General features: G+C 38.1%; 1 protein-coding gene across 1 annotated transcript in view; it reads left to right on the top strand.

Annotated features, from left to right (window-relative positions):
- LOC150075985 (prolow-density lipoprotein receptor-related protein 1-like) overlaps positions 1–25,895 on the top strand; it is a 1,358,636-nt gene that overhangs the window by 1,137,941 nt on the left and 194,800 nt on the right. The window contains 2 exon segments of the mRNA XM_090387555.1: positions 7,222–7,398; positions 21,968–22,132. Coding sequence (XP_090243681.1) covers positions 7,222–7,398; positions 21,968–22,132 — 342 coding nt within the window.

The following is a 25,895-nucleotide window of genomic DNA, read 5'->3' as shown; positions in this document are numbered from 1 at the left end:
ATCAACCGAAAAGGCTTCAAAGGGAAATGTGATGTAATGACATGCCAAATTTTCTCTTAATACACTCCACCCAGCCTATGGACAAATTATCACCATTTGAAATCCAGAGATATTTGGAATCCATTACTGGAACACCAAAAAAATTAAAAACTGTTAAACGATTGCAATCCAGAGACCTCCTTATTGAAACAGCCAATTCCAAACATTCTGAGTGGCTGCTCAAAACAACGAAATTCGATGGGCTGCTCTGCACGATGCCTTAAATTCCTCAAAAGGTGTCATAACTGAATGGGACCTACTTACAGTATCTGAAGAGGAATTAGTTCAAAAACTGAGCAGCTCAAACAGATGTATCAATACCTCCTAGCACATCTCTAGCTAACTGAGTTAAAACAACACTATCAAACTCTGGAAAGGACACACCTCGAAACTAAAACCAGTGAATGACCAACACTCCAATTAGCATTTCAGCTGGTACTACAACAGTCTCGCATGATATTGAAAAACTGAAACCTAAAGACAGCAAGAAAACCACAAACAGTACAGAAGTAGATGTACCCTCAGATTATGAGGAACCCTTACTAGAACTTCATGCAAATGACACTATGGATACTGGATGTCCCACCTTCTCAAAAAAAGACGAAAAAAATGATCCTCATACAAAAACAGTCAAAAGAAATATCCTCAGTTAAACCAAAATGAGACACAACATCATACAATGAAATTGCAGAGGACTAGTCAGTTATTCTGATGATTTAAAGGATTTACTTGCTCTGTTCAACCCCCATAGGTGTATGTGTACAGGAAACTCTCTTGTCACTGCATGTTTCACCATAACTTTCAAATTATATCATCTATAGACAAGATAGGATCTCAGAGTCTCCTGCCCATGGAGGAGTAGCCATTCTTATTAATTCAAGCACATCCAATTACAAACCACTCTAGAAGCTGTGGCAGTTTGTATTGCAGTTGGTGCTTCAGTTGCTCTTGTTTCCATTTATATTCCACCATCAATTCCATTTCCCCATTCAGAACTGGACGGCCTCTTTACACAACTCCCACTGCCAATTTGTCTTTTAGGTGATTTTAATGGCCACCATCCATTGTGGGATCCACTACAATGGACACAAGAGTCAAATTGATTGAAGAATTTTTGAACAATAATGATCTTAATTTACTAAACTCTGGTTCTCCCACTTATATCTAGTTACCTACAGGATCTACAGGATGTTCGAAAAGTCACTGTGCACATATATATTTATTAACAGACGTGTTTCAATATAGAATACAGGAGGTAAATATGAATGACAATTATAAACAATGTTGAAAGTGACCCCCCCCCTTAGCATCAATACAGGCTTGGATCCTTCTTATTTTGTTTCTAAACACCGCTATCAGTTGCTCGCTTGAAATAGACTGAATGAATGCTGTTATCGCTGCTTTCACATCATCAAGCATGCACAGACAAGATCGATACACTGCAGATTTTGCTGCTCCCCATAGATAAAAGTCTGGTGGATTTAGATGAGTGAGCATGGGGGCCCAAACGTCTGTCGAAATAATGCAGTCTCCAAAACATTCCTTTAATATGGGATCAAAATCTGAAATATAAACAAATGATTAAAAAAGTGCACAGCGACTTTCTGAACACCCTGTACTTCTGAAATTAACTTATCAATCTTTTCACCATTCATCTTTCCATTCATGACATGGTCACTGTTAACTGATCCCTTTAATAGCGATCATTTTCCTATTACTTGCGCATTACAAACAGGTGCAACTCCAAATCCTGATCAACGATCCACTTGAAAGTTTAAAAAGGCTAATTGGGATGGCTATTCCACCCAAATATTTCTAGACAGGCTTTATGTTGAAAAACAGCCGATTGATGATGTAGCCACTTACATCACCAATCAGATTCTAACTGCAGCTCATGCATTCTATTCCAAAATCCAAACCATATCGCATTCACCGAAATCACTGGTGGAATACGGATTGCTTTCATGCCAAAAAGGAAATAAACCTTGCTTGGAATAATTTTCGCAAGTATCCTACCACCAGTAACTTAATTACTTATAAAAGACTTAAAGCTAAAGAGAGACAAATTATATGGAAAGCAAAACGTAATTCGTGGATTGCTTTTTCCTCAACCATCACAAAAGACACAGACACACATATCACCTGGCGAAGAATACAGGCCCTAAATGGCAAAAATTTGTAAGGCTGTCCTCTCCGATACTTCATTGGAAAGACGTGTCTGCTCCTGAGGAAGTTGCTAATGCGCTAGCAGAATCGTTTTCCACAATTTCTTCCTCTGCTTCTTATGCATCCTCCTTCAAGACCATCAAAGCAGATGCAGAACGATATAAAATCAACTTCTCCATGCACCGCTCATTCCCATACAACAAACCTTTTACATTAACAGAACTCAAAGAATCATTAAATAGATCATCCAACAGTGCCGCAGGCCCAAATGGTACTCATTACATTGTGATGAAGCATTTACTTGAAAAGGATTTGTGTAACTTGCTGATATTTTACAATCAGATCTAAGAAAATGCCTATCCTTCTTCCTGACTCCATTCTTTCATTGTTGCCATACCAAAACCAAGAAAAGATCCTTCCCTGTTTAAAAATTATAGAACCATATCTCTCACAAGCTGCTCGGGGAAAACTTTCGAAAGGATGGTACATTCAAGGCTCACTTGGATCCTAGAGTCACAGATTCTCCTGCCAGATTATCAGTATGGCTTTTGGAAAAACAGATCAACCCTAGACTTGCTCATCAAGGCCGAATCTCATATCTGTAATGCCTTTGTCGGAAAACAACATCTGGTCATTAGCATTAGTAGAGGTATGATGCAAGAAAGCAAGCTTCTGCAGCATCAGCCAAAAAAAAAAAAAATATGCTCCCATTTCACCACCCCGTTCGTTCCAAATACCTGTCCAGCTCAGCCTTAAATTTATTTAGGCTATCAATTTTCACGACAAAGGATAGAAATCTGTTCCACAAACCAACTAACCGCTGTCTAAAGGCAAACTTCCACACGTCTGTTCTACAACTGTCTTTCCTCAATTTCAATTTAGAAATTTCCTCAGGGTTATGCCCTCTCAGGTGATTATTCTGAGCAAGAGGAAGAATCCCATCAGCATTGAGCATGCTAAAACCATTCAAGGCTTTATACACCTCAATCAGATCACCTCGCAGGTACCTAGTCTTCAAACACTGTAATTTGCAAAACTTAAGCCTTTCTTTGTAAGAGCAACCCTTTGTTCCATTCACTAATCTTGTTGCCCTTCTCTGTACTCATTCCAACAGCTCTACATCCTTCTTAAAATGAGGCCTCCAGACCTGTATACAGTACTCAAGTGTGGCCTGACCATTGCCTTATCCCTGCTAGAAAAATTCCTGTATATCATTGACAAGACACTATGAGCTACTCTTGCAGACCATCTGCACTGCTCAGAAAACTTCATATTTGGCTGCACAATTACCCCCAGGTCCTTTTCGTTCTCTACCACTGTCAATGTAGTACCTCAGAGTTGATATGTCACTCTGAGGTTACTGCTTCCCATATGTAGTACTTTACATTTGTCAATGTTAAACTTCATTTGCCACCTCTCAGCCCATCTGCTCACTTTTCTAGATCCTGTTGCAGCAGCAGCAGACCGTCATTAGTGTCCTTAACAACCCTGCCAACCTTCATATCGTCTGCAAACTTGGACATTAAGCTTGATATACCTTTATCAATATCATTTATAAATACAGAAAACAACAATGGACCCAACATTTAACCCTGAGGGACTCCACTAATAACATTAGTCCATGATGAGCAGTGTCCATTGATTACCAATCTCTGTCTTCTCCCACTCAATCATCCCTTTATCCATAGCAGCAATTTGCCTCCAATGCCACACTGCTCCAATTTGTTCAGCAGTCTTCCATTTGCAACAGTATCAGAAGCCTTTCTAAGATCCAAATATATGATATCAAAGTTATTCCCTACCTCCAGTTACTTTTTGCCGACATCATAGTATCCAATCAAATTGGTCAGGCAAGACGTTCCCTTAACAAAACCATGCTGTGTCCGAGCTATAACTGAAATATTGTTTACTTGATCCTGCAGTGCTTCTTTAACCAGTACCTCCATTAATTTTCCTGGAACAGAAAAACTAATAGGTCTATAATAACTTGTGTTGCCCTTTGATCCTCCTTTGTGAATTGGGGTCACATTTGCACATCTCCAGTCCATGGGTACCTCCGCTGAGTCCAAAGAGGCTCTCATAATTATGGCTAAGGGTTTGCTTATTTCCTTTGCTGCCTCCTTTAATATAACTGGATAGAATCCCATCTACCCCTGGTGCCTTTTTTGTGTTTATATTCAACAATTTCTCCTCCACTTTCCTCTCATTTAATACAAAATCATCTAGATCACTGCCAGAGTTTAATTCACCTCTGGCATTCCTCTCCCTGAATAACTCCTCATGAGTGAATGTAGATGCAAAATTCTCATTTAGTTTGTTAGCCATCTGAGCAGGATCATCAACAGTTGAACCATCAATATCCAGTGGACCAATCTGATTCATTCCTTTCCTTCTAGAGTTTACATAGGTAAAGAACTCTTTGTTCGTTTTTTTTTTTTTTTTTTTTGCATTCTTTGCCAAAGATTTCTCATAATCTGCCTTTGCCTGCCTAATCTCCTTTGTGACTTGGTTACAGACCAGCTTATATCTATCATAGGCTTCCGTGTCACCCATTAATTTATATGTATCGAATGCATTTTTCTTCTTTGCCATATGTCTCATTAGTTCATCTGACATACATTTTGGCCTAAACCTTGAACAATATTTCTTAGTTGGTACATAAAGCCTAGTAGATTCCAAGATAAATTCTTTGAATGCTTCCCATTTTGAATTTGCTTTTGGTAACATCATCAGTTGGTCCCACCGTATAGAATTTAAATAGTCTCAGACCACTGTAGTCGCCTTTACAAAAGCAAAAACCCTTCCCTTTGCCCCTGATGGTAGTTACCTCTTTGAGTAAATTCCACTTCAGCACACTGTGATCACTGCCACCTAGTGGTTCCTTTATCTGCAGATTCTTAATGCATGAAGAATCACTACCGATAATCAGATCAAGAGTATTACTCCCTCTAGTTGCCTCCTGAACATGCTGATGTAGAAAACAATCGTCCAATAAATCCACAAAAGCTTGCTAGTGTGTGAGTGACCAACCCAGAAATTCCAGTCAATATCTGGAAAATCAAAATCCCCATTATAAGACTCTTTGATTTACTGGCCCACTCTATTTCCCTGTACAGTTTGTTATTATACTCATCAGAGTCATTAGGCCTATAACACATTCCTATTCTCAATTTTGATCTCCCAATGCTTATGTCACACAAACTGACTCGACACTGCACTGTCCGTCGATGTTGACTGGCTTCTCTTCCTTGGAATTTATGTGTTTCTTAACTAATAGCATAAACCCTCCTTCCTTCCTATCCTGTCTATCCTTCCTGTACACGTTGTAATTTCCAAATTCCAGTTGTGCATTCCTTATATCTGTGTGATACCACGTCTCTTATATCCCAACAATATCTGCCTTTGATGTTTTGTGCAATACCTCAAATTCATCAAATGTATTTACCAAATTCCTAGCATTGGTGTATACGCAAGTATACATGCACCTGTTCCTATTCTTAGCTACCATAACACAACCCATGTGTTTACTTGTACCGCAATGACTCCCAGCAGTCTCTGAAATACCCTGAATCTTGTTTTCCAGGCTGCTGCTCATTCCAATAGAAGCAGTGCAAGTATCATTTTCACCTCTTCCGTGGCTACTTTAATCTATTAGTCCTTGTATCCCCCCCAAGCTTGCAGTTTTCTGACCCACCTAACACTGGCTCGATAGCATCAGCAAATATTCTTGCACCCTTTCTATTTAAGTGTATCCCATCCCTGTAGAAGCAGTCTCTCCTGTTAAAAAGTACAGACCAGGCTGAAAAACATTCTACCCCTTGAGCCTTTGCACAATCTTTCCAGGGCAGAATTGATCGACAAGGCTTTCATCATATACTCCCTCACTCCCTCCTGTCGTGTCTGGGCAGAATTGCAGACACTTTCAAATTCAACCCTAATTCACAGCTTTTTTTATTCATCTCTTCGTATTATTGGGAGAAAAGCCACTGCAGTGTTCATATTGTCAAAGACAACTTCCGGTTCGTTATTTTCTGGTTGATTGTCCCTTAAATTCAACCGTGCGATCAGCCATCTTTCAGTCACTTTCCACATTGAATATCTCATATGATCTGTCTCATTTTATAGGAAATTAAGCAAATGTAAATGAAATTTTGACATATTTAAAATGCATTGGCCTGTACAGGAGGATATAATTTAGCATCTATAACAATATGTTGCCTCTACATAAACTGTGAATAGACACAATTTGGCAACAGCAGCATTTGTGTCATTAAATGCAATAGCAACAACAACTTGTCAATGATATATAGGAATTTTGCCAGCATGGACAAGGAGTTGATTATCCCATTGTACAAGGCCGTGATCAGGCCACAACTTGAATGCTGTGTACAGGTCTGGAGGCCTCATTTTAGGAAGGATGTAGAGTTGTTAGAATGAGTACAAAGTAGTACAACAAGATTGGTGAAGGGGAACAAAGGGGTGCTCTTACCAAGATAGGCTTAAGTTCTGCAAATTGCAGTGCCTGGAGACTAGGTTAGATCAGATTAGTCAGATCACCTTGCCTGTTACCACATGCAAGGTGACCTGATTGAGGTGGTATAAGGCCATGAATGGGTTGAGCACGCTCGATGCTGGTGGGATTCCTCCTCTTACTCAGGTTAAGAACCTGAGGGGGAGCATAGATTCAAACTGAGGAAAGACAGTTGTAGAATAGATGTGTGGAAATTTGATCTCATACCATACCAGTTCGGTAAAATAACATTCTGTAGTTTTGTGCTAGAAAATACTGCATATAAAAAATGAAAAGGCTTACATGAAAAAAAAATTGTGTTTGTCTCATGATTACCCTTCATTAATTTATGTAACAGTCTGGTTCATCCTCTTTAGAATTGTAAATTCTAAAGAGGATGAACTACCATTCTAAATGTATAATTTATCATGAGTAATCATTTAAGTAATTGTGTTTTATATAACATGAAAATAATTACTAAACAATTATGTAATCTGTTTTTACAGAAGAAAAACCATTTAAAATTGATGTGTTTGAGGACTTCCTGTACATTACCACTTTCCAAAATAATGCCATAATCAGGATGAATAAATTTGGTCATGGAAACGTCACTTACTTGATTAGGGGATTGAATAAAGCAAGTGATATTTTGATTGTTCATGAATACAAGCAAACTAAAAATTGTAAGTTTTTTTTTATTATTGTATTTTTTTAGATTTTTAAATTTTATTCCTATTAAGTACCTTATTTTTATACTCCTTTGTACTTCTCTCATTACCGAAATGTAAATTAGATGTTTCCCTACATAAAATAATAATGCAGGGGCTGGTCACTTAAAATACATTCATTTCATGGTAGGAAAATGTGGTCATACATTTAAGCCAACATATTGACATTTTGGTTCGTAGTAAGAAGTTGCATTTCATTTGTTTTATGTTATAGTTGTGTATAATTTTTTCATATGGTATATCAAACTGACAGTGAGTTCAAGATGGATCTGCATGCAGTGGTTGAATTTTTAACTGCTTGATGGAAAAGAACCATGAGAAATTCATAACAGAATGTATATGATGATAATTTTTACTCAAACACACTGATGTAGAATTGTCTGCTGTAGTCAATCACTGTGATCTTTTAATGTTAGACTTTAAAGAATCTAATGCCATCGTTAAATCAGAATAATAAACTGAAACTTTGAAATCAGCAATAAGCACAAGCCAATGAGATAGCTGGAATTTTATTATTAGCCATATGGTGTAATGATACCTGAGGCTTATGCTGCACCAGCCAAAAAAAATTTGAGTTACCCTGAGAGAGAGAGACAGAGAGAGAGAGAGTTAGAAGTAGAAGGGAATCACCAAGAAAGAGAAGAATAATGATATCCAGCTCAGGACCCTGGGTGTGCCAAGCCCATACTCACCAGATTTGAGCCCCTGGGGTTATTATCCTGCTTTGTGATATGTGTGCATGTCCACACATTTCCAACCCAATTCAGGCCTTGCTCCAAAAAGGTATACTAAAAGTGACACAACCTTTCTGCATAAGATTTGACACCATATAACTTTAATGTACGTGTAGAAAGAATGGAAGATAATAGATTCCCTAAATTAGCTTATACATATAGAGCAAAAGGATAAAGAGACAGAAGACCAAAGGAAAGATGGGCAGACCTCTTCGAGATCAGAACAGGTGAATCGCCTAATCCATGAAGGAAGATAAGATAAGATAAGATAACTTTAATGTTTATAGTCTTCCAAAAAATTGGATTTAGTAATAGTAATGGAGGCATGTGATGCAAAAAAAGCAAGCATAAGTGCTTAAATAGCATCAGCCAAAAAAAAAAAAAAAAAAACAATTTCACACATACCTTCCCTCTATACGTTTGTTCAGTTCCTCCTTGAATTTATTTAAGCCATCAACTTCCACGTCAGATGGAAGTTTGTTCCAGCAATTAACCATCTGCTGGCTGGCTAAAGGCAAATTTCCGCACATCTATTCTACAATTGTCTTTCCTCAATTTCAATTTATGCCCCCTCAGGTTCATAATCTAAGCAAGTGGAAGACTCCCATCAGTATTCAGCTTGCTAAACCTGTTCATGGCCTTACACCTTAGTCAGATCACCTCGCAGGTGCCTAGTCTCCAAACACTGCAATTTGCAGAACTTAATCCTTTCTTGGTAAGAGGACCCCTTCTCCTTTTAACTTCCCAGCTATTGACTGGAATTTGTGGGTTGGTCACTTGCACACTAGTAAGACTATTGTGGATTTATTGTATGATTGTTTTCCGCTGCAGCATGTTCAAGATTCAACCAGAAACGGTTCACGCATTAAGAATTTGCAGATAAAGGAACCACTAGGTTGCAGTGATCACAGTGTACTGATGTGGGACCAACCGATGATATTACAAGCAGCAAATTCTAAATAGGAAGCATGCAAGGAAATAATTGTGGAAGCTACTAGGCTTTTCATACCAATTAATAAATACTGTTCAAGTGTTAGAGATAAATGGAGGTCACATGAACTAATGAGATTCGCAGCAGAGAAGAAAAATGCATGTGATGCATATAAATTATCAGGCGACACAGAAGCCTATGGCAGATGTAAGTTAGGACTTCTTTACTTATATAAACTCTAGAAGGAAGGGGATGAATCAGATTGGTCCACTTGATTAGCATTAGCATTAGTAGAGGCATTTGATGCAAGAAAGCAAGCTTATGCAGCATCAGCCAAAAAAAAAAAAAAAAAAACCCACAAAACCACTTCCACTTCACCCCTCTGTTCGTTCAAAATACCTGTCCAGCTGAGCCTTAAACTTATTTAGGCTATCAACTTCCACAACAAGGGATGGAAGTCTGTTCCACCAACCAACCACTAACTGGCTAAAGGCAAATTTCCGCACGTCTATCCTACATCTGTCTTTCCTCAATTTGAATTTATGCCCTCTCAGGTGATTATTCTGAGCGAGAGGAAGAATCCCATCACCATTGAGCATGCTCAAACCATTCAATGCTTTATACACCTCTATCAGATCACGTCGCTGGTGCCTAGTCTCCGGACACTGTAATTTGCAAAACTTAAGCCTTTCTTCGTAAGAGCACCAATTTGTTCCATTCACTAATCTTGTTGCCCTTCTCTGTACTCGTTCCAGCAGCTCTACATCCTTCTTGAAATGAGGACTCCAGACCTGTATACAGTACTCTAGGTGTGGTCTGACCATTGCCTTATACAAGGGAATAATCATCTCCTTATCACTGCTAGAAAAATTTCCTATATATCATCGACAATACACCATGAGCTACTCTTGCAGCCCGTCTGCACTGCTCGGAGAACTTCATATCTGCCTGCACAACCACCCCCAGGTCCCTTTCATTCTCTACCACTGTCAGTGTAGTACCACAGAGTTGATATGTTGCTCTGGGGTTGCTGTTTCCCATGTGTAGTACTTTACATTTGTCAATGTTAAACTTCATTTGCCACCTCTCAGCCCATCTGCTCAACCTTTCCAGTTCCTGTTGCAGCAGCATAGTGTCAGTAGTGTCCTTGACAACCCTGCCTACCTTTGTATCGTCTGCAAACTTCGACATTAAGCTTGATATACCATCATCAATATCATTTATGAATACAGAAAACAATAATGGACCCAACACTGAGCCCTGAGGGACTCCACTAATAACATTAGTTCACGACGAGCAGTTTCCATTGATTACCACTCTCTGTCTTCTCCCCCTCAGCCACCCCTTTATCCACAGCAGCAATTTGCCTCCAATGTCACACTGCTCCAATTTGTGCACCAGTCTTCCATGTGCAACAGTATCAAAAGCCTTTCTAAGATCCAAGTATATAATATCAAAGTTATTCCCTGCATCCAGTTCCTTTGTGACTGCATCATAGTATCCAACCAAATTGGTCAGGCAAGACTTCCCCTTAACAAAACCATGCTGTGTCTGAGCTATAACTGAAATCTTGTCTAAATGATCTTGCAGTGCTTCTTTAACTAGTGCCTCCATTAATTTTCCTGGAACAGAAGTTAAACTCACAGGTCTATAATTGCTTGTGTCAGCCTTTGATCCTCCTTTGTGAATTGGGGTCACATTTGCACATTTCCAGTCTGTGGGTACCTCACCTGAGTCCAAGGAAGCTCTTATAATTATGGCTAAGGGTTTGCTTACTTCCTCTGCTGCCTCCTTTAATATAACTGGATAGATCCCATCCACCCCGGGTGCCTTTCTTGTGTTTATCTTCAACAATTTCTCCTCGACTTTACTCTCAGTTATTACAAGATTCTCTAGCTTACTGCTAGAGTTGAATACACCTCTGGCTTCCCTCTCGCTAAATAACTCCTCATGTGTGAATGTCGATGCAAAATATTCATTTAGTTTGTTAGCTACCTGAGCAGGATCATCAACAGTTGACCCATCGATATCAAGTGGACCAATCTGATTCATCCCCTTCCTTCTAGAGTTTACATAAGTAAAGAACTCTTTGCTGTTTTTCTTTGCATCCCTTGCCAAAGATTTCTCGTAATCTGCCTTCGCCTGCCTAACCTCCTTTGTAACTTGGTTACAGATCAACTTGTATCTATCATAGGCTTCTGTGTCATGTGTTAATTTGTATGTATCCCATGCATGTTTCTTCTCTGCCATATGCCTCATCAGTTCATCTGACATCCATTTAGGCCTAAACCTTGAACAATATTTCTTAGTTGGTATGTAAAGTCTAGTAGCTTCCAAGATAAGTTCTTTGAATGCTTCCCATTTTGCATTTACTGTTGGTAACATCGTCAGTTGGTCCCACTGTATAGAATTTAAATACTGTCTCAGTCCATCGTAGTCGCCTTTACGAAAGCAATAACCCTTCCCTTTACCCCTAATGGTAGTTACCTCTTTGAGTAAATCCCACTTCAACACACTGTGATCACTGCCACCTAGTAGTTCATTTATCTGCAGATTCTTAATGCATGAAGAATCACTGCTGATAATCAAATCAAGAGTATTCCTCCCTCTTCTCCGAACATGCTGATGTAGAAAACAATCATCCAATAAATCCACAAAAGCCTTGCTAGTGTGTGAGTGACCAGCCCACAAATTCCAGTCAATATCTGGGAAATTAAAATCTCCCATTATAAGGCTCTCTGATTTACTGGCCCACTCTATTTCCCTGTACAGTTTCTTATTATACTCATCAGAGTCATTAGCCTATAGCACACTCCTTCTCGCAATTTTGATCTCCCAATGCTTATGTCACACCAAACTGACTCGACACTGCAATGTCCACTGGCTTCACTTCCTTGGATTTTATGTATTTCTTAAATAATAGCATAACCCCTCCTCCCTTCCTATCCAATCTATCCTTTCTGTAGACGTTGTACTCCCCAAATTCCAATTCTGCATTCCTTATATCTGTGTGACACCAAGTCTCTGATATCCCAACAATATCTGCCTTTGATGTTTTGAGCAATACCTCAAATTCATCAAATTTATTTACTAAACTCCTAGCATTGGTGTACACGCAAGTATACATGCACCTATTTCTATTCTTAGTTACCCTAACACAACCCATGTGTTTACTTGTACCGCAATGACTCCCAGCAGTCTCTGAAATATCCTGAATCTTGTTTTTCAGGCTTCTGCTCATTCCAATAGAAGCAGTGCAAGAATCTCTTTCACCTCTGCCAGTGGCTACTGTTAATCTATTCGTCTTTGTATCCCCCCAAGCTAGCAGTTTTCCGAACCACCTAACACGGCCTCGATAGCATCAGCAAATATTCTTGCACCCTTTCTATTTAAGTGTATCCCATCCCTATAGAAGCAATCTCTCCTGTTAACAAGTACAGTCCAGGCTGAAAAAAATTCTACCCCTTGAGCCTTGCACAATCTTTCCAGGGCCGAATTGATCGACAAGGCTCTCATCATATACTCCCTCCTATCGTGTCTGGGCAGAATTGCAGACGCTTTCAAATTCAACCCTATTTCACGGCTTTTTTTCAACAGTGACCTGTACTTGTTAAGCAATTCTGCCGGTCTCCTACTCTTGATATCGTTAGTGCCAACATGTACAACTATATCACCTTTTGTGCCCTTAAAAGATGATATCTGCTCTACAACGTCATCAACCTTTGCCCCTGGCAGACATACCCTGGTCCTGTTCCACCTATCCTTTTTACAAAGCATGTTCCCCGTTTCCCTGACAATAGAGTCACCAACAACTACTAGTTCCTTTGGGACCAGCGTATTCTGCCTTGGGGGTTGCTGCTGTGTTTCACGATGACCAAGTGCAAGCTCTGGCGTTGATGTGGGCAGCTGAGAGCTTGATGGGCCCTCAATTTAGTTCCTTCGAGGGCATCCACCCTGTCCTTCAAGCTCTCATATAGGCCCATAAGAACGCTGAGTTGTTGCCTGATTTCGATACACTCCTTTCATCGCGCGCACACAAAGACATCCCCCATGGCAAAATCATGTCCCGTACCTGAATGCTCCACAAATATTAGCATTAGCATTAGTAGAGGCATATGATGCAAGAAAGCAAGCTTATTCAGCATCAGCCAATAAAAAAAAAAAAAAAAAAAAAACAACCACTACTCCCATTTCACCCCTCAATTCGTTCGAAATACCTGTCCAGCTGAGCCTTAAATTTGTTTAGGCTATCAACTTCAACAACAAGCGATGGAAGTCTATTCCACAAACCAACTGCCCTCTGGCAAACATCATGCAAGCTGTGCATTTTAGAAGGCTGTGATTCAGAAGGCAACTGCCCCCCCTCAGTTCTCCTCTGAGCCACAGCACTTCCATTAGCTTGTGCCTTTTGTTTTGCTGCTCTGGTCTGAGTCATGATTACTTTTAATTTAAATAAAATTTCAATTTCAGTTTATAACCCTAACTTATCTCCCAACACAGTTATAACGGGATATATAACGGGATATATATTTTTTAGTGAAGTATTAATTATCTCCGAGTTCCCTTTATATAACTTCCGTATCAGTTATGTATTAATTAATTATGTTACGTTTGTAATCTAAGTCGGTATATGTATTTAGTTAAAAGTGCAATTTAAATGCCAACGAAGTTCAACAAGTTTAATAGATTTTACCGATCGCTGAAAATATTATAACCTATACTATACTAACGCTATCTAGGTTCGATATATAATGATCATATGACAAAGACAAAGGCGGAAGTTACGAACGGGAATCTATGGACACTTAAGTATTAATTAACTTTCAAATCTCGCTGTCTCAATTCAGAATAAACTAACGATCCTTACTAGGTCTATAAGCTACTTACAAAAAAGAATTTGATGTAAAAAATATTCAATAAATGGCTAAATATGGCTAAAAAAACTTCTTGTTCAGCGGAGTTGTAACTTGTAACACGTGGATTTGATACCCTTACCGATACTTTTATGCAATTACAAGGCCGAGTAAAGAATAAATACACCAGATTAATCAGAAATATCACAAAATAATGCTATACTACTAAATTTAAATCAAAAGTTTTAGAAAAACAATAATTTCAAATCAATAAACAGAAAAATCCACTTAGCGGCTTTGAACACGTCTGGCCCCACTAGCCTCGTCAGCAGACTCCTCCAATTTTGATGGTTCAACTGTTTATGATCCTGCTCAGATAGCTGATAATCTGAATAAGTATTTTGCATCTACATTCACACATGAGGAGTTATTAAGGGAGGAAAATGCCAGCAGTTTATCAAACTGTAACAGGGTGCTTAATGATTTTGCAATAAAGTGAAGGAGAAATTGTTGAAGTTAAACATAAATAAGGCACCTGGGGTGGATGGGATATATCCAGTTATATTAAAGGAGGTAGCAAAGGAAGTAAGCAAACACCTAGCCATAATTATGAGAACATCCCTGGACTCAGCGGAAGTCCCGACGGACTGCAGATGTGCAAATGTATCCCCAATTCACAAAGGGGGATCTAAGGGTGACACTAGTAATTACAGACCAGTTAATTTAACTTCTGTTCTGGGGAAAATAATGGAGTCACTAAAGATGTTTAAAGATGCATTGCAAGATCATAAAGACAAGACTAGTAATAATTCAGACACAGCATGGGTTTGTTAAGGGGAAGTCTAGTCTATCACATTTGATTGGATACTATGATGTGGTCACTAGATGCAAAAAATAATTTTAATAATCATATACAATACTTGGATGTCAGGAAACCTTTTGACATTGTTGCACATGGAAGATTACTGTACAAATTGGAGCAGTATAGTATTAATGATAAGTTGCTACAATGGATAAAAGGGTGGTTGAGTGGGAGAAGACAGGGAGTGATAATCAAAGGACGGTGATTTTCATGGACTAATGTTATTAGTGGAGTCCCCAGGGGGGACTGGGTGTTTGGCCCACTGTTATTTTGTATATTTATCAGTGATATTGATGAAGGTATATCAGGCTTAATGTCGAGGTTTGCAGATGATACAAAGGTTGCCAGGGTTGTTAATGACAATAATGGCAGCGTGCTACTGCAACAGAATCTAGAAAATTTGGGCAGATGGGCTGAGAAGTATCAACTGAAGTTTGACATTGACAAATGCAAAGTACTGCATTTGGGTAGAAGTAATCCCAGAGAAACGTACCAACTGTGTGGTACTACAATTTATGTGTTAAAAAATGAAAAAGACCTGGGAGTAATTGTGCAGCAGATATGAAGTCTAATAGGATGTAGTTTCAATTTTCTGAAGTCAAAAGAGCCATCAAAGAATGAGTCCTTCAACAGATGAAAAAATTATTTGAAGAAGGGAAACATGCATGCACACACAGTGGCAACCATATATATTGCATCACTGTAAATTTACTCTCAAAACAAGCATTACAACTGAAATAATTGCCCATATATAGTCTCAAATTTGTTATTAGCATGCTATCATCAGGCATTTTCAATCCACTGCAGGATGAAGGCCTCTCCAGCAACTTTCCAGTTCCTTCTGTTTTGAGCACTGGCCATCCATTTACTACCCACAAACTCATGAATTTCATCTATCCATCTCCGCCTTTGTCTTCCAGGTTTTCTTTTAGCTCCTCTTGGGTACCATTCTGTTATTTTCTTAGTCCATCTGTCGTCATGTCTTCGAGCTATGCGTCCTGCCCAAGACCATTTTAGTTCTTTAGTTTTGATAAGAATGTCCTTTACTTGAGTTTGCCGCCTAATCCATGTGTTTCTCTTCTTATCTAACAGTCTGATTCCCAGTATAATTTGTTCCATTCTTCGCTGTGTAGTTCTCAGCCTCTCTTCTATTCTTTTGGTGAGTGCCCATATTTCACGTCCATAAGTCATGGTGGGAAGTATACATTGGTTCATTAATTTATGTTTCAGACAAACTGGGATATTGCTCTTCAGTATGTGACTATATTTCCTGAATGCTATCCATCCAAAATTTATTCTTCTCTTGACTTCCAGCCATTTATCATTATTACAGCTAATAACTTGTCCCAGATAAGTATGTGACTCCACCTTTTCAATTACTACTCCTTCAATCATTATTTCCCTTTCTGTGGCATACTTGTTCATCATTACTTTTCTTTTAGCCATATTCATCTTTAGTCCAAAGGCGCCTCCATAGCCAGGTGGGAAGGAACAGCAGTGCATAGCACACGCTTCTTGATTAGATCGGAGTTCGAGCCCGCCACCACCAAATACGGAGGATGCGGAAAGGTCAGGGAATAACCACCACATATTCCCTGAGCGAGCAATATGGCCTTAGTTGCTAATGCTCCTAAAAAAAAAAAAAAAAAAAACCAAACCTTTAGTCCAAAATCCTTACTAACTGTGCATAACTGATTTTCCTCTAATTCTTTGGGATCGTGGCTTATGACCACAATGTTATCTGCAAATCATAAATGGTTGAGGTACTGTCCATTCACATTTACTCCTTTCTGCGACCAGTCTAATCTTCTGAAAGCTTCCTCAAGGGCAGCAGTAAACAGCTTCACAGATATTGTGTCTCCTTGTCGAACTCCTTTCTCGATTTTAAATTTCCTACTGTCTTTGTCTTAAACTTTCTTAAACTTTTTTGGATCACTGCCCCCCTTGGTTGGATCACCCCTCCTGGTTGGATCACTGCCCCTCTAAAAAAAAAAGCCCTCACCAGGGCTTTTTTTATAACTGAAATGAATATTTGTCTGTTTGCCTCCAAAAACGTAAATGCAGCCCTGCATGTACGTGTGTGAATTATAAAGAAAACTATTTACTGCACTTTATTCCTTCTTTGTAAAAAATTACAACTACATAAAGAAAGTCAGTTATAGTTACTTAAATTAAGTCATAAAAATTACAGTTAATTACATAAATAAGTCATGATTTTAAAGGAAATAGTTAATTATATTTTAATATTTAATGTGACGGATGAGCTTGGTGGAGATTTATTAACTTTCAATATTAGGTTTAATATCTGTAAGTAGAAGTCGTGAATCGCCATGTTTAACAACATCCAGAAATTTCTTTGTTTTGTCAGCAATTGAGATACAACACTGAAACCGGTTTCGACTAGATATGATGTTGGAAAAGAAATAAGTACTTTTTTTGCAATTCCCCACAATGCAGGATAATGGTCAGGGATTTTCTTTTGTAACCAAAATTCCTGATATGAATTTTGAAATTTTGGCTTCAGTTCAACTTCATTTTGTAACTCAATCAATTCTCCTTCTACAAAACATTCGCCATTGTCATTATTTAAAAAAGGATTTATAACCCAATCTGGAATTTTCAAATTAAGGATATCTTCGAACCTTTCCTGCATATCTCTGCGCAACATTTCTAGATGATTACAAAAAGTTAGTAGAGTTTCATCAGCTATTTTTTCTTTTTTCTCTATTTCCAACAGATTTGGAACAGTTTGTAGAGAATTGTGCAGTTTCGCAATTAAATGCTGACAGTGAGTGACACAATGAACAGTAATAATGTTTGGCACAACATTTTTAAATAAGCCATAAAACCCTTGTAATGGCCAATCATTGATGGTGCTCCATCTGCCCCCTGGCAACTGCTTTCATGCCTATCGCCCCCCGGCCCCTTTCATGCCTATCGCCCCCCACCCCCCACCCCTTTCATGCCTAATGCCCCCGTGGATAATTCAAATCCCCCAAGGGGCAATATCGCCCACTCTGAGAAGCACTAGTCTAGTCTAATAAAGGAGGTAGTATTCTCATATATTTTCTTCAAAATCATAATATGTGGGGTATCTATGCCTTGTCTTTCCAGTGCCCGAAACATTGCCTTATGCTGTATGGAGTCAAATGCCTTTTCATAATCCACAATTGCCAGGCATAATGGTGTTTTATATTCATTTGCTTTCTCCATTAGCTGTGATATTACGTGAAGGTGATCCATAGTTGAGAATCCTGTCCTAAAGCCAGCTTGCTCTTTCGGTTGATTCTCATCAAGTATTCTTTCTAATCTGTTAGTAATGACCCTTATGAACAACTTGTAGATATGGGATGCCTTGTCTTTCCAGTGCCCGAAACATTGCCTTATGCTGTATGGAATCAAATGCCTTTTCATAATCCACAAATGCCAGGCATAATGGTGTTTTATATTCATTTGCTTTCTCCATTAGCTGTGATATTACGTGAAGGTGATCCATAGTTGAGAATCCTGTTCTAAAGCCAACTTTCCCTTTCGGTTGATTCTCATCAAGTATTCTTTCTGATCTGTTAGTAATGACCCTTGTGAACAACTTGTAGATGTGGGATAACAAGCTAATTGGTCTATAATTTCCAATTTCTGATTTATCTCCTTTCTTATGCAGCAGAACTATGATTGCATTATTCCACTGCTTAGTCGTTATTAGTTGTTAATCCAGTTGTTAATCTTTTCTAATGCACTTTGTGAAGAGCCTTGCCAGTTTTTGTGTTATGTCTCTTCCTCCCAATTTTAACAACTCTACAGTAACTTCATCTTCCCCCGGGGCTTTCTGATTCTTCATTTTCTTCAATGCATGTTCTACCTCATCAGGTAGAATATCGGGTATGTGGTATGTGTTGCTAATTTGCAATCCATCTTGCCACTGCTGGCATCATTCCCTCGCTCCTTGTATAATTCTCTATAGTAGTCTTCTGCTATTTGAATTATGCCTTCTCTGCTGTTTATAAGTACACCATCGCTATTCTTCAGTTTCAGTATCATTTGTCTTTCTGTATTACTGCTCATGGCTGCTGATTTAAATCCTTTGTTTTCCCTTAATGCTTGTTCTACTTTTCTTGTGTTAAATCTTCTTATGTCCTTTCTGAGTCTCTTTATAATGGCTTAGCATAACTCAGTATACTCAATTTTTTCCTTGTCAGTGTTTATCTTACTCTTCATTTTTCGCCTTCGGTTCATCATGACAAGTGTTTCTTGACTAATTTTTTCTTCTTTGGATTTCTTTTTCCCTATAGGTTTCTTGGGCTTTATCACTTTCAGAAAGTTGTAATATTCCTCGTCGATATCTTGGTCCTGAGCAGTCTGCAGAAGCTCAAACTTGTTCTTAAGTTCCAGTACATACTGCTTTTTCTCCTCCTGTTATTTCAAAGACCTTTGTATTGTTTACTCTAGTCAGTTTTTTCCTTTCCTACGTCTATATCAAGTGTACATCTTACCATTCTGTGATCACTTCCAACATTCACCTTATTCAGGATGGTAACATCATTCACAATATATCTTTTGTTAGTGAGGATGAAGTCGATTTCATTAGTTGTTAATCCATTTGGACTCTTCCATGTCAACTTTCTGTTCACCCTTTTCTTGAAAAAAGTGTTCATTACTGACAATCCTTGAGATTCTGCAAATTCCACAAGTCTTTTGCCTCTTTTATTTCTTTCACCAATTTCAAAATTTCCTATAGTTCCCCTTTCTGCACTGTTTTGTCTTTTTCCAACCTTAGCATTCAAGTCCCCCATAATAGTGTAGTGAGTTTTCTGCTCATCTAGAAGACTCAATTTCGGTGTACATTTCTTCAACCTCTTCATCATCATGGCTCGATGTTGGTGCATAAATCATTATAATCTGTAGCTTGTACCTCTTAGAAATCTTGAGTATTAGCCTTGACACCCTTGGTAATGTACTTTTGAATTCCAAAATGTTGTTTTTTAAATCTTTATGGACCAGAAACCCAACTCCACCTTCACTCCTTTCACTGTTTCCATTGGTGTACAGCAGATTTCCACTTGATAAACTTATAAGTGATTCATTTCTTCTTCTTCTTTCAGCCAAACCAATGATATTCCAATTCACATTTTCTAATTCCTTTTCCAGCTCTAATATCCTCTCTTCACCGATGAGTGCTCTTACGTTGTAACAGGCCAAGTTCAGTTACCGTGCATGGCAGCCTGGTCATACCCAGAGATTCTTAGCACCCTCTGCTTCCACTCTGATCCTCTCGCTGCCGTAAGAAGGGGAGTGAAAGCCACTGAGGCCTGAGGGCCATTTGTTTTGTCGTGCTGTCATATGCTGGAGGGTTTGGTCTTTTCCTCTTCACGCTGACCAGGCGTCTTGAAGAGAACCACTCTACACGTTCGTTGCAACCTAAGTGACGTAACAGGGCTTATCCTCGAGAAGGTGTGCATGAGTGGATTTTATGGAGGCAGGCCAACCGGACTTCTCCTAAATCTACTGTAATAGAAAGATATTGGATCCATCAGTGTTTTAGACTGAGTGTCTGATAACACACAGGATACCTGTTCCCCTCTAAGCCCCTAACATTTAGCATTTAGCATTAGTAGAGGCATATGCGGCAAGAAAGCAAGCTTATTCAGCATCAGCCAAAAAAAAAAAAAAAAACCACTCCCATTTCACCCCTCCGTTCGTTCGAAATACCTGTCCAGTTGAGCTTTAAATTTGTTTAGGCTATCAACTTCAACAACAAGTGATGGAAGTCGGTTCCACCAACCAACCACCCGCTGGCCAAAGGCAAATTTCCGCACATCTATCCGACATCCGTCCTTCCTCAATTTGAATTTATGCCCTCTGAGGTGATTATTCTGAGCAAGATGAAGAATCCCATTGGCATTGAGCATGCTCAAACCATTCAAAGCCTTATACACCTCTATCAGATCACCTCGCCGGTGCCTAGTCTCCAGACTCTGCAATTTGCAAAACTTAAGCCTTTCTTCGTAAGAGCAACCCTTTGTTCCATTTACTAATCTTGTTGCCCTTCTCTGTACCCGTTCCAGCAGCTCTACATCCTTCTTGAAATGAGGCCTCCAGACCTGTATACAGTACTCAAGATGTGGCCTAACCATTGCCTTATACAAGGGAATAATCACCTCCTTATCCCTGCTAGAAAAATTCCTGTATATCATTGACAAGACACCATGAGCTACTCTTGCAGCTCGTCTGCACTGCTCAGAGAACTTCATATCTGCCTGCACCATAAATTGTATTAAACATACCATAAATTGTATTAAATAATTATTTAATGTTGTACTAACCTTATGTGCAGTGTGCCAAGATGCAGAACCATGTTGGAAGGCACGATTTTCTGTTATCTAAGATGCTGCTTCTTCCAATCAAATAACCAAATTCCTTATGGATTCCTTTATTCGTATATCTGCAGTTATTTCTTATGCAGGGTAAGTAGCAACTTGCCCTGCATAAGAAAGTGGTTTCTAAAAATGGGCAGGAAAGTTTTCCTTAAAATTTTTGTGTAGTAGTCACTCTAACAGTTTCATTTACAAAAATGCTTTCTGCCCATTCCATTGTTCTTTATGCTTCCCTGAACCAACTGGCCCAATAAAAACTTTACCATTGATTAAATACTGTCAGGGTGATAAGCTTCGTTAGATCTATGCCATCCAATCTGTGAAAGTTAAATTTGGATTTAACCACACTGCCTCCCCGTTTTTGCTTATGCTGGCCATTTTCACTATAAAGTTTCAATTAGTAGTGAGTTACATTAATTCTTGAAGGTTATAAAGCCAGATTTCTGATATATCAGTAAGATGAAAATATCATTTTGTTTATAATTAAAGACTAAAAATTCATACCTTTTCTCTGAAATATATAAAGATATATAACAACCATTATTGTTCATAATCTATTAGGTGTTAATTATATTTTTAACATCCACCTATTTAACTGTAGTTTGGGTATTGTGTGTATGAGAGAATTCTTAGTGTTAGAAAAAAGTGCAATCTTTTATTATTAGACCAGTGCGGTTATTATTTTAAATATAAATAGTAATGATTTAAAAGAATGCTTAAAATTATCACTAAAGCTTGATATTTCTTTTAATAAATTTATTACATACTTACAGTAGTTAATCCATGTAAATCTAGTCCTTGTGGCACCTCTGCCCTGTGTGTGGCTCAGCCCTCCACTGAATGGATGTGTCTTTGTCCTGATGGTATGGTTGAAACAAAGACCAGTGATGGAAAAACTGCATGTACCGTCATTGCTCCAACGCCTACCACTGGTTTAGGTATGTTTTATTTTCAATTTTACACCTTCAACTTTTCAAAAAATCTGAATGTGTTGAGGATTTCATTTTGTAAGTAAATAAATTCATGTTACTTGTCACTTAATGCTTCTTTAAACTTAAAATAAAGACAAATCTGTGTTCCAAATGGGAATTATGATATTTAATACTGAAAGGCTTACCATACACACAGTTGAAAAGCACACACACGTGCACACATACACACACACACACACACACGCACGCACGCACACTTGAATAGATGTATGGTCTTGAATATGAGGTTACTGAATGTTTCACTATCAGTCTAGATGTTTCTCAGCAGTAAGATGGAAAATCATGAAAAATTGTATATAATATATAACAGTTGTATGGAAAAATGCTTAGTAAGAAGAGGATGCAGAGAAAATTTCAGCGTATATGTGGTGACAATATATGATTCTGCTTCTTGTTATTTGAAATCGAAGGGGGCCTTAGTTAAAGAATATAGAATTGCCAAAGGTGTCTTCGTTTCAGGCTATACGGCAGGCCTTTGTTATAATGCGGTTCGCTCTATGCTGATTCGCTTTAACGCTGTTCTTATATTATAAGAACATATAATCCATATCTCACTCTAATGCTGTCACAACTCACTATAACGCTCTTTTATCAGCGTACAGATTGAATTTTTGGCATGTTAACGAAAACGTTTCATCTGATGTGGTTGATAGCTTTAAAATGAACAGCAAAGTTTCCCACGCTAATTTAATTGAACTATGGTGACTTGGTACATAGTTCCGAGATCATTTTAAAAAATAATCAAGTTAGTTTATTGCTTGTAATATTTGCATTATATGCATTTATCCGAAGTCTAGTAATCACTCGGTACAGTGTTAGATATCGTCCGTAACGGACAATTTACTCAAACATTGTTTCATAATTAATGCAATGCAGTTACATTTTCGAGGATTAATAATGTCGGATAAGAATCAAAAAGGAACAACGTCCGTACACAGTACGAAGTCTACTTAGGTAAGAAAAATCCTGAATTTGAAAATTAAATTATACGTTTTGAATCGATTCCGTTCAATGAAAAGTGGATGAGTGCAATAATTTAGGACTGGCAGGTTCAACTGTAAGGACAATTATCAAATAAATTATTAATTTTAACAGTGGGAAAGACAGCTGTTCCACTGCAAGCAGCTAGGCCGACTATTATAATTGAAATGGAGAGACTTCTAAATAATTTTATTGAAGATAATATCCAATGCACAATTCCGTTAAGTTAAATATTATTAAAGAAAAAGCAATTAGCCTATATGGTGATGTGAAGAAAGCTCACCTTTAAAAAAAAAACAAAGTGGAACCATATAAAGCTAGTAAGCGCTGATAAGATAGATTTAAAATCCAGGGAGAAGCCGCAAGTGCAGATCAAGGAGCCGAAACTTTCAAAAAAGAACTTCTAAAAATTATTGAAGAGTGGTGTTAAACTTCTCAACAAGTTTTTAACATAGACGAAACAGGACTTTTTTGGAAACGAATGCCTAAAAGAAGTTTCATATCGAAAGAAGAAGAAAAAAAAAAAAAAAAAAACCATGCCAGGCTTCAAAGCGGCAAAGGATCGGTTGATGACTTTATTGTTGGGTGGTAATGCTGCGGGGATTTTAAAGTAAAAGCCCTTTTAGTTTACTAGGAGACAGCCAAAAAACAACCCAAAATCCGCCAAAGTTATGAAAACTCGACAGCCCAGGGCCATCAGATTAATAAATTCATGAGTTTAATCGGAATTTTAAGTTTAATTTTGATACATAATGTAGTTACTTACCACATAATTATACATATGTAATGGAGAATATTTTATATGTACAAATTTTTAATATTAAACATTTTTACCGACATTTGTGCGTCTTTTCATTACCATTTATTATTGATTAGGAAGTATCCTATGGCATAGACCGCAACTCACAAATACATGTTACTTTATGGGAATATGGCACTCTCTTAGCACTGATTCACTTAGCACTCTGTTTTTCGGGAACGAATTATGAGCATTAAGCGGGGGTCACCTATAGTTGCTGATCTCAGAAGGAGTAGAACAACCTTTCCACCTGTGAGTTTTTCCTAGTTTTTCAGTTCTATATAACATGCCGATTGGTTTACAAATAATACACATCCACACTTGAACAAACATAATACATTACAAAATGTATGCACTCCAATGGAAGGGATACTATAGATTCTTCAATCAAATTCATCCTGTGATATTGGACAGTTTATTAATAACTAAACTCTAAAATTATATAAATTATATAAATTAATTATATAATTTATATATAAAATCAATATATAAATTAATTATTATAAATCAACAGGATTACCTTTATTTTAGATATAGGAAGCTTCTTTTCCAACTCTCCTAGTCCAACTCACTAATAATTCTTGAGGATGGCGATATCTATTTTGTAAAGCAGGTGGGACATCTTCCCCACTGTCAGAACCATAGTGTTCAGACCGTGCGGTCTCAACGAGCGCTCATGGCTGCTGTCTACAAACACCATACTTCTGGCAACATGGAAAACCATTACTTGGATTGGCATAAAATTAGATTTTTGAGGTCTAAACGGTTTAATAAATATGGAACGATTATTTCTTTTGGTCCTATAGCTGGACTTTACAGTTAAATTTAGGGGTCTAATAAATTTGGATATGTCGGGGGGGGGGGGATTATTCTCTACATTCCTCAAGTCGGACTAGAACTTTTCGGGCGTCATGTTCACAGGAACAGAGCAACTCACAATTAATTCGAACCTTTTGTCTTATGTTGTAGTGTTTGTTCTTCACGCATGCGTATAAGTGACCAATTATCGGACAATAGGAATGGCCTACGGATATTGATTGAAGTTTCATGTAGTTTCATCTCTAAAGTTTCTGCAATAAGTAGTTTGTGATAGTTGTGTTGAATATTTATAATTTTTGTTTGATTCATTTTTATCTGATTCATTCAGATACAAAGGTTGGCAGGGTTGTTAATGACAGTAATGGCAATGTGCTACTGCAAGAGGATGTAGAAGAGTTGGGTAGAGAAGTGGCAACTGAAGTTTAACATTGACAAATGCAAAGTGCTGCATATGGGTAGAAGTAAGCCTCCAGAGAAATGTACCAACTGTGTGGTACTACACTTAGGGTGGTAGAAAATGAAAAAGATCTGGGAGTAATTATGCAGTCAGATATGAAATTTTCTGTGCTGTGTAGACAAGTTCCCAGAGAAGATCATGAGATGTTGTCAGTGATATACAGGAATTTTGCTAGCAGGGAAAAGGAGGTGATTATACGTTTGTATAAGGCAATGGTCAGGCCAATGTCTTGATTACTATGTACAGATCTGGAGGCCTCATTTTAAGAAGGATGTGGAGTTGCTTGAGTGAGTACAGAAAAGGGCAACAAGATTGGTGAGAGAAATGAAGGGGTGGTCTTACCAAGAAAGGCTTAACTTCTGCAAATTGCAGTGTCTGGAGACAAGGCACCTGCGAGGTGATCTGATTGAGGTGTATAAGACCTTGAATGGTTTGAGCTGGCCCAATTCTGATAGGATTCTTCCTCTTGCTCATATTACGAATCTGAGGGGGCATAAATTCAAATTCAGGAAAGACAGTTGTAGAATAGATGTGCTGGAATATGCCTTTAACCAGTAGGTAGTAGATTTCTGGAACAAACTTCCATCTATTGTTGTGTAAGTTGATAGAGCTTAAATAAATTCAAGAAGGAACTGGACAAAGGTTTAGAGTGA

Source organism: Mastigoproctus giganteus, chromosome 13 (genome assembly GCF_048544385.1).
Source record: "Mastigoproctus giganteus isolate SK-2022 chromosome 13, ASM4854438v1, whole genome shotgun sequence".
Classification (NCBI taxonomy): Eukaryota; Metazoa; Arthropoda; class Arachnida; order Uropygi; family Thelyphonidae; genus Mastigoproctus; species Mastigoproctus giganteus.
Note: the sequence above shows the minus strand (reverse complement) of the source record. Positions and strands in the feature narration are given on the sequence as shown.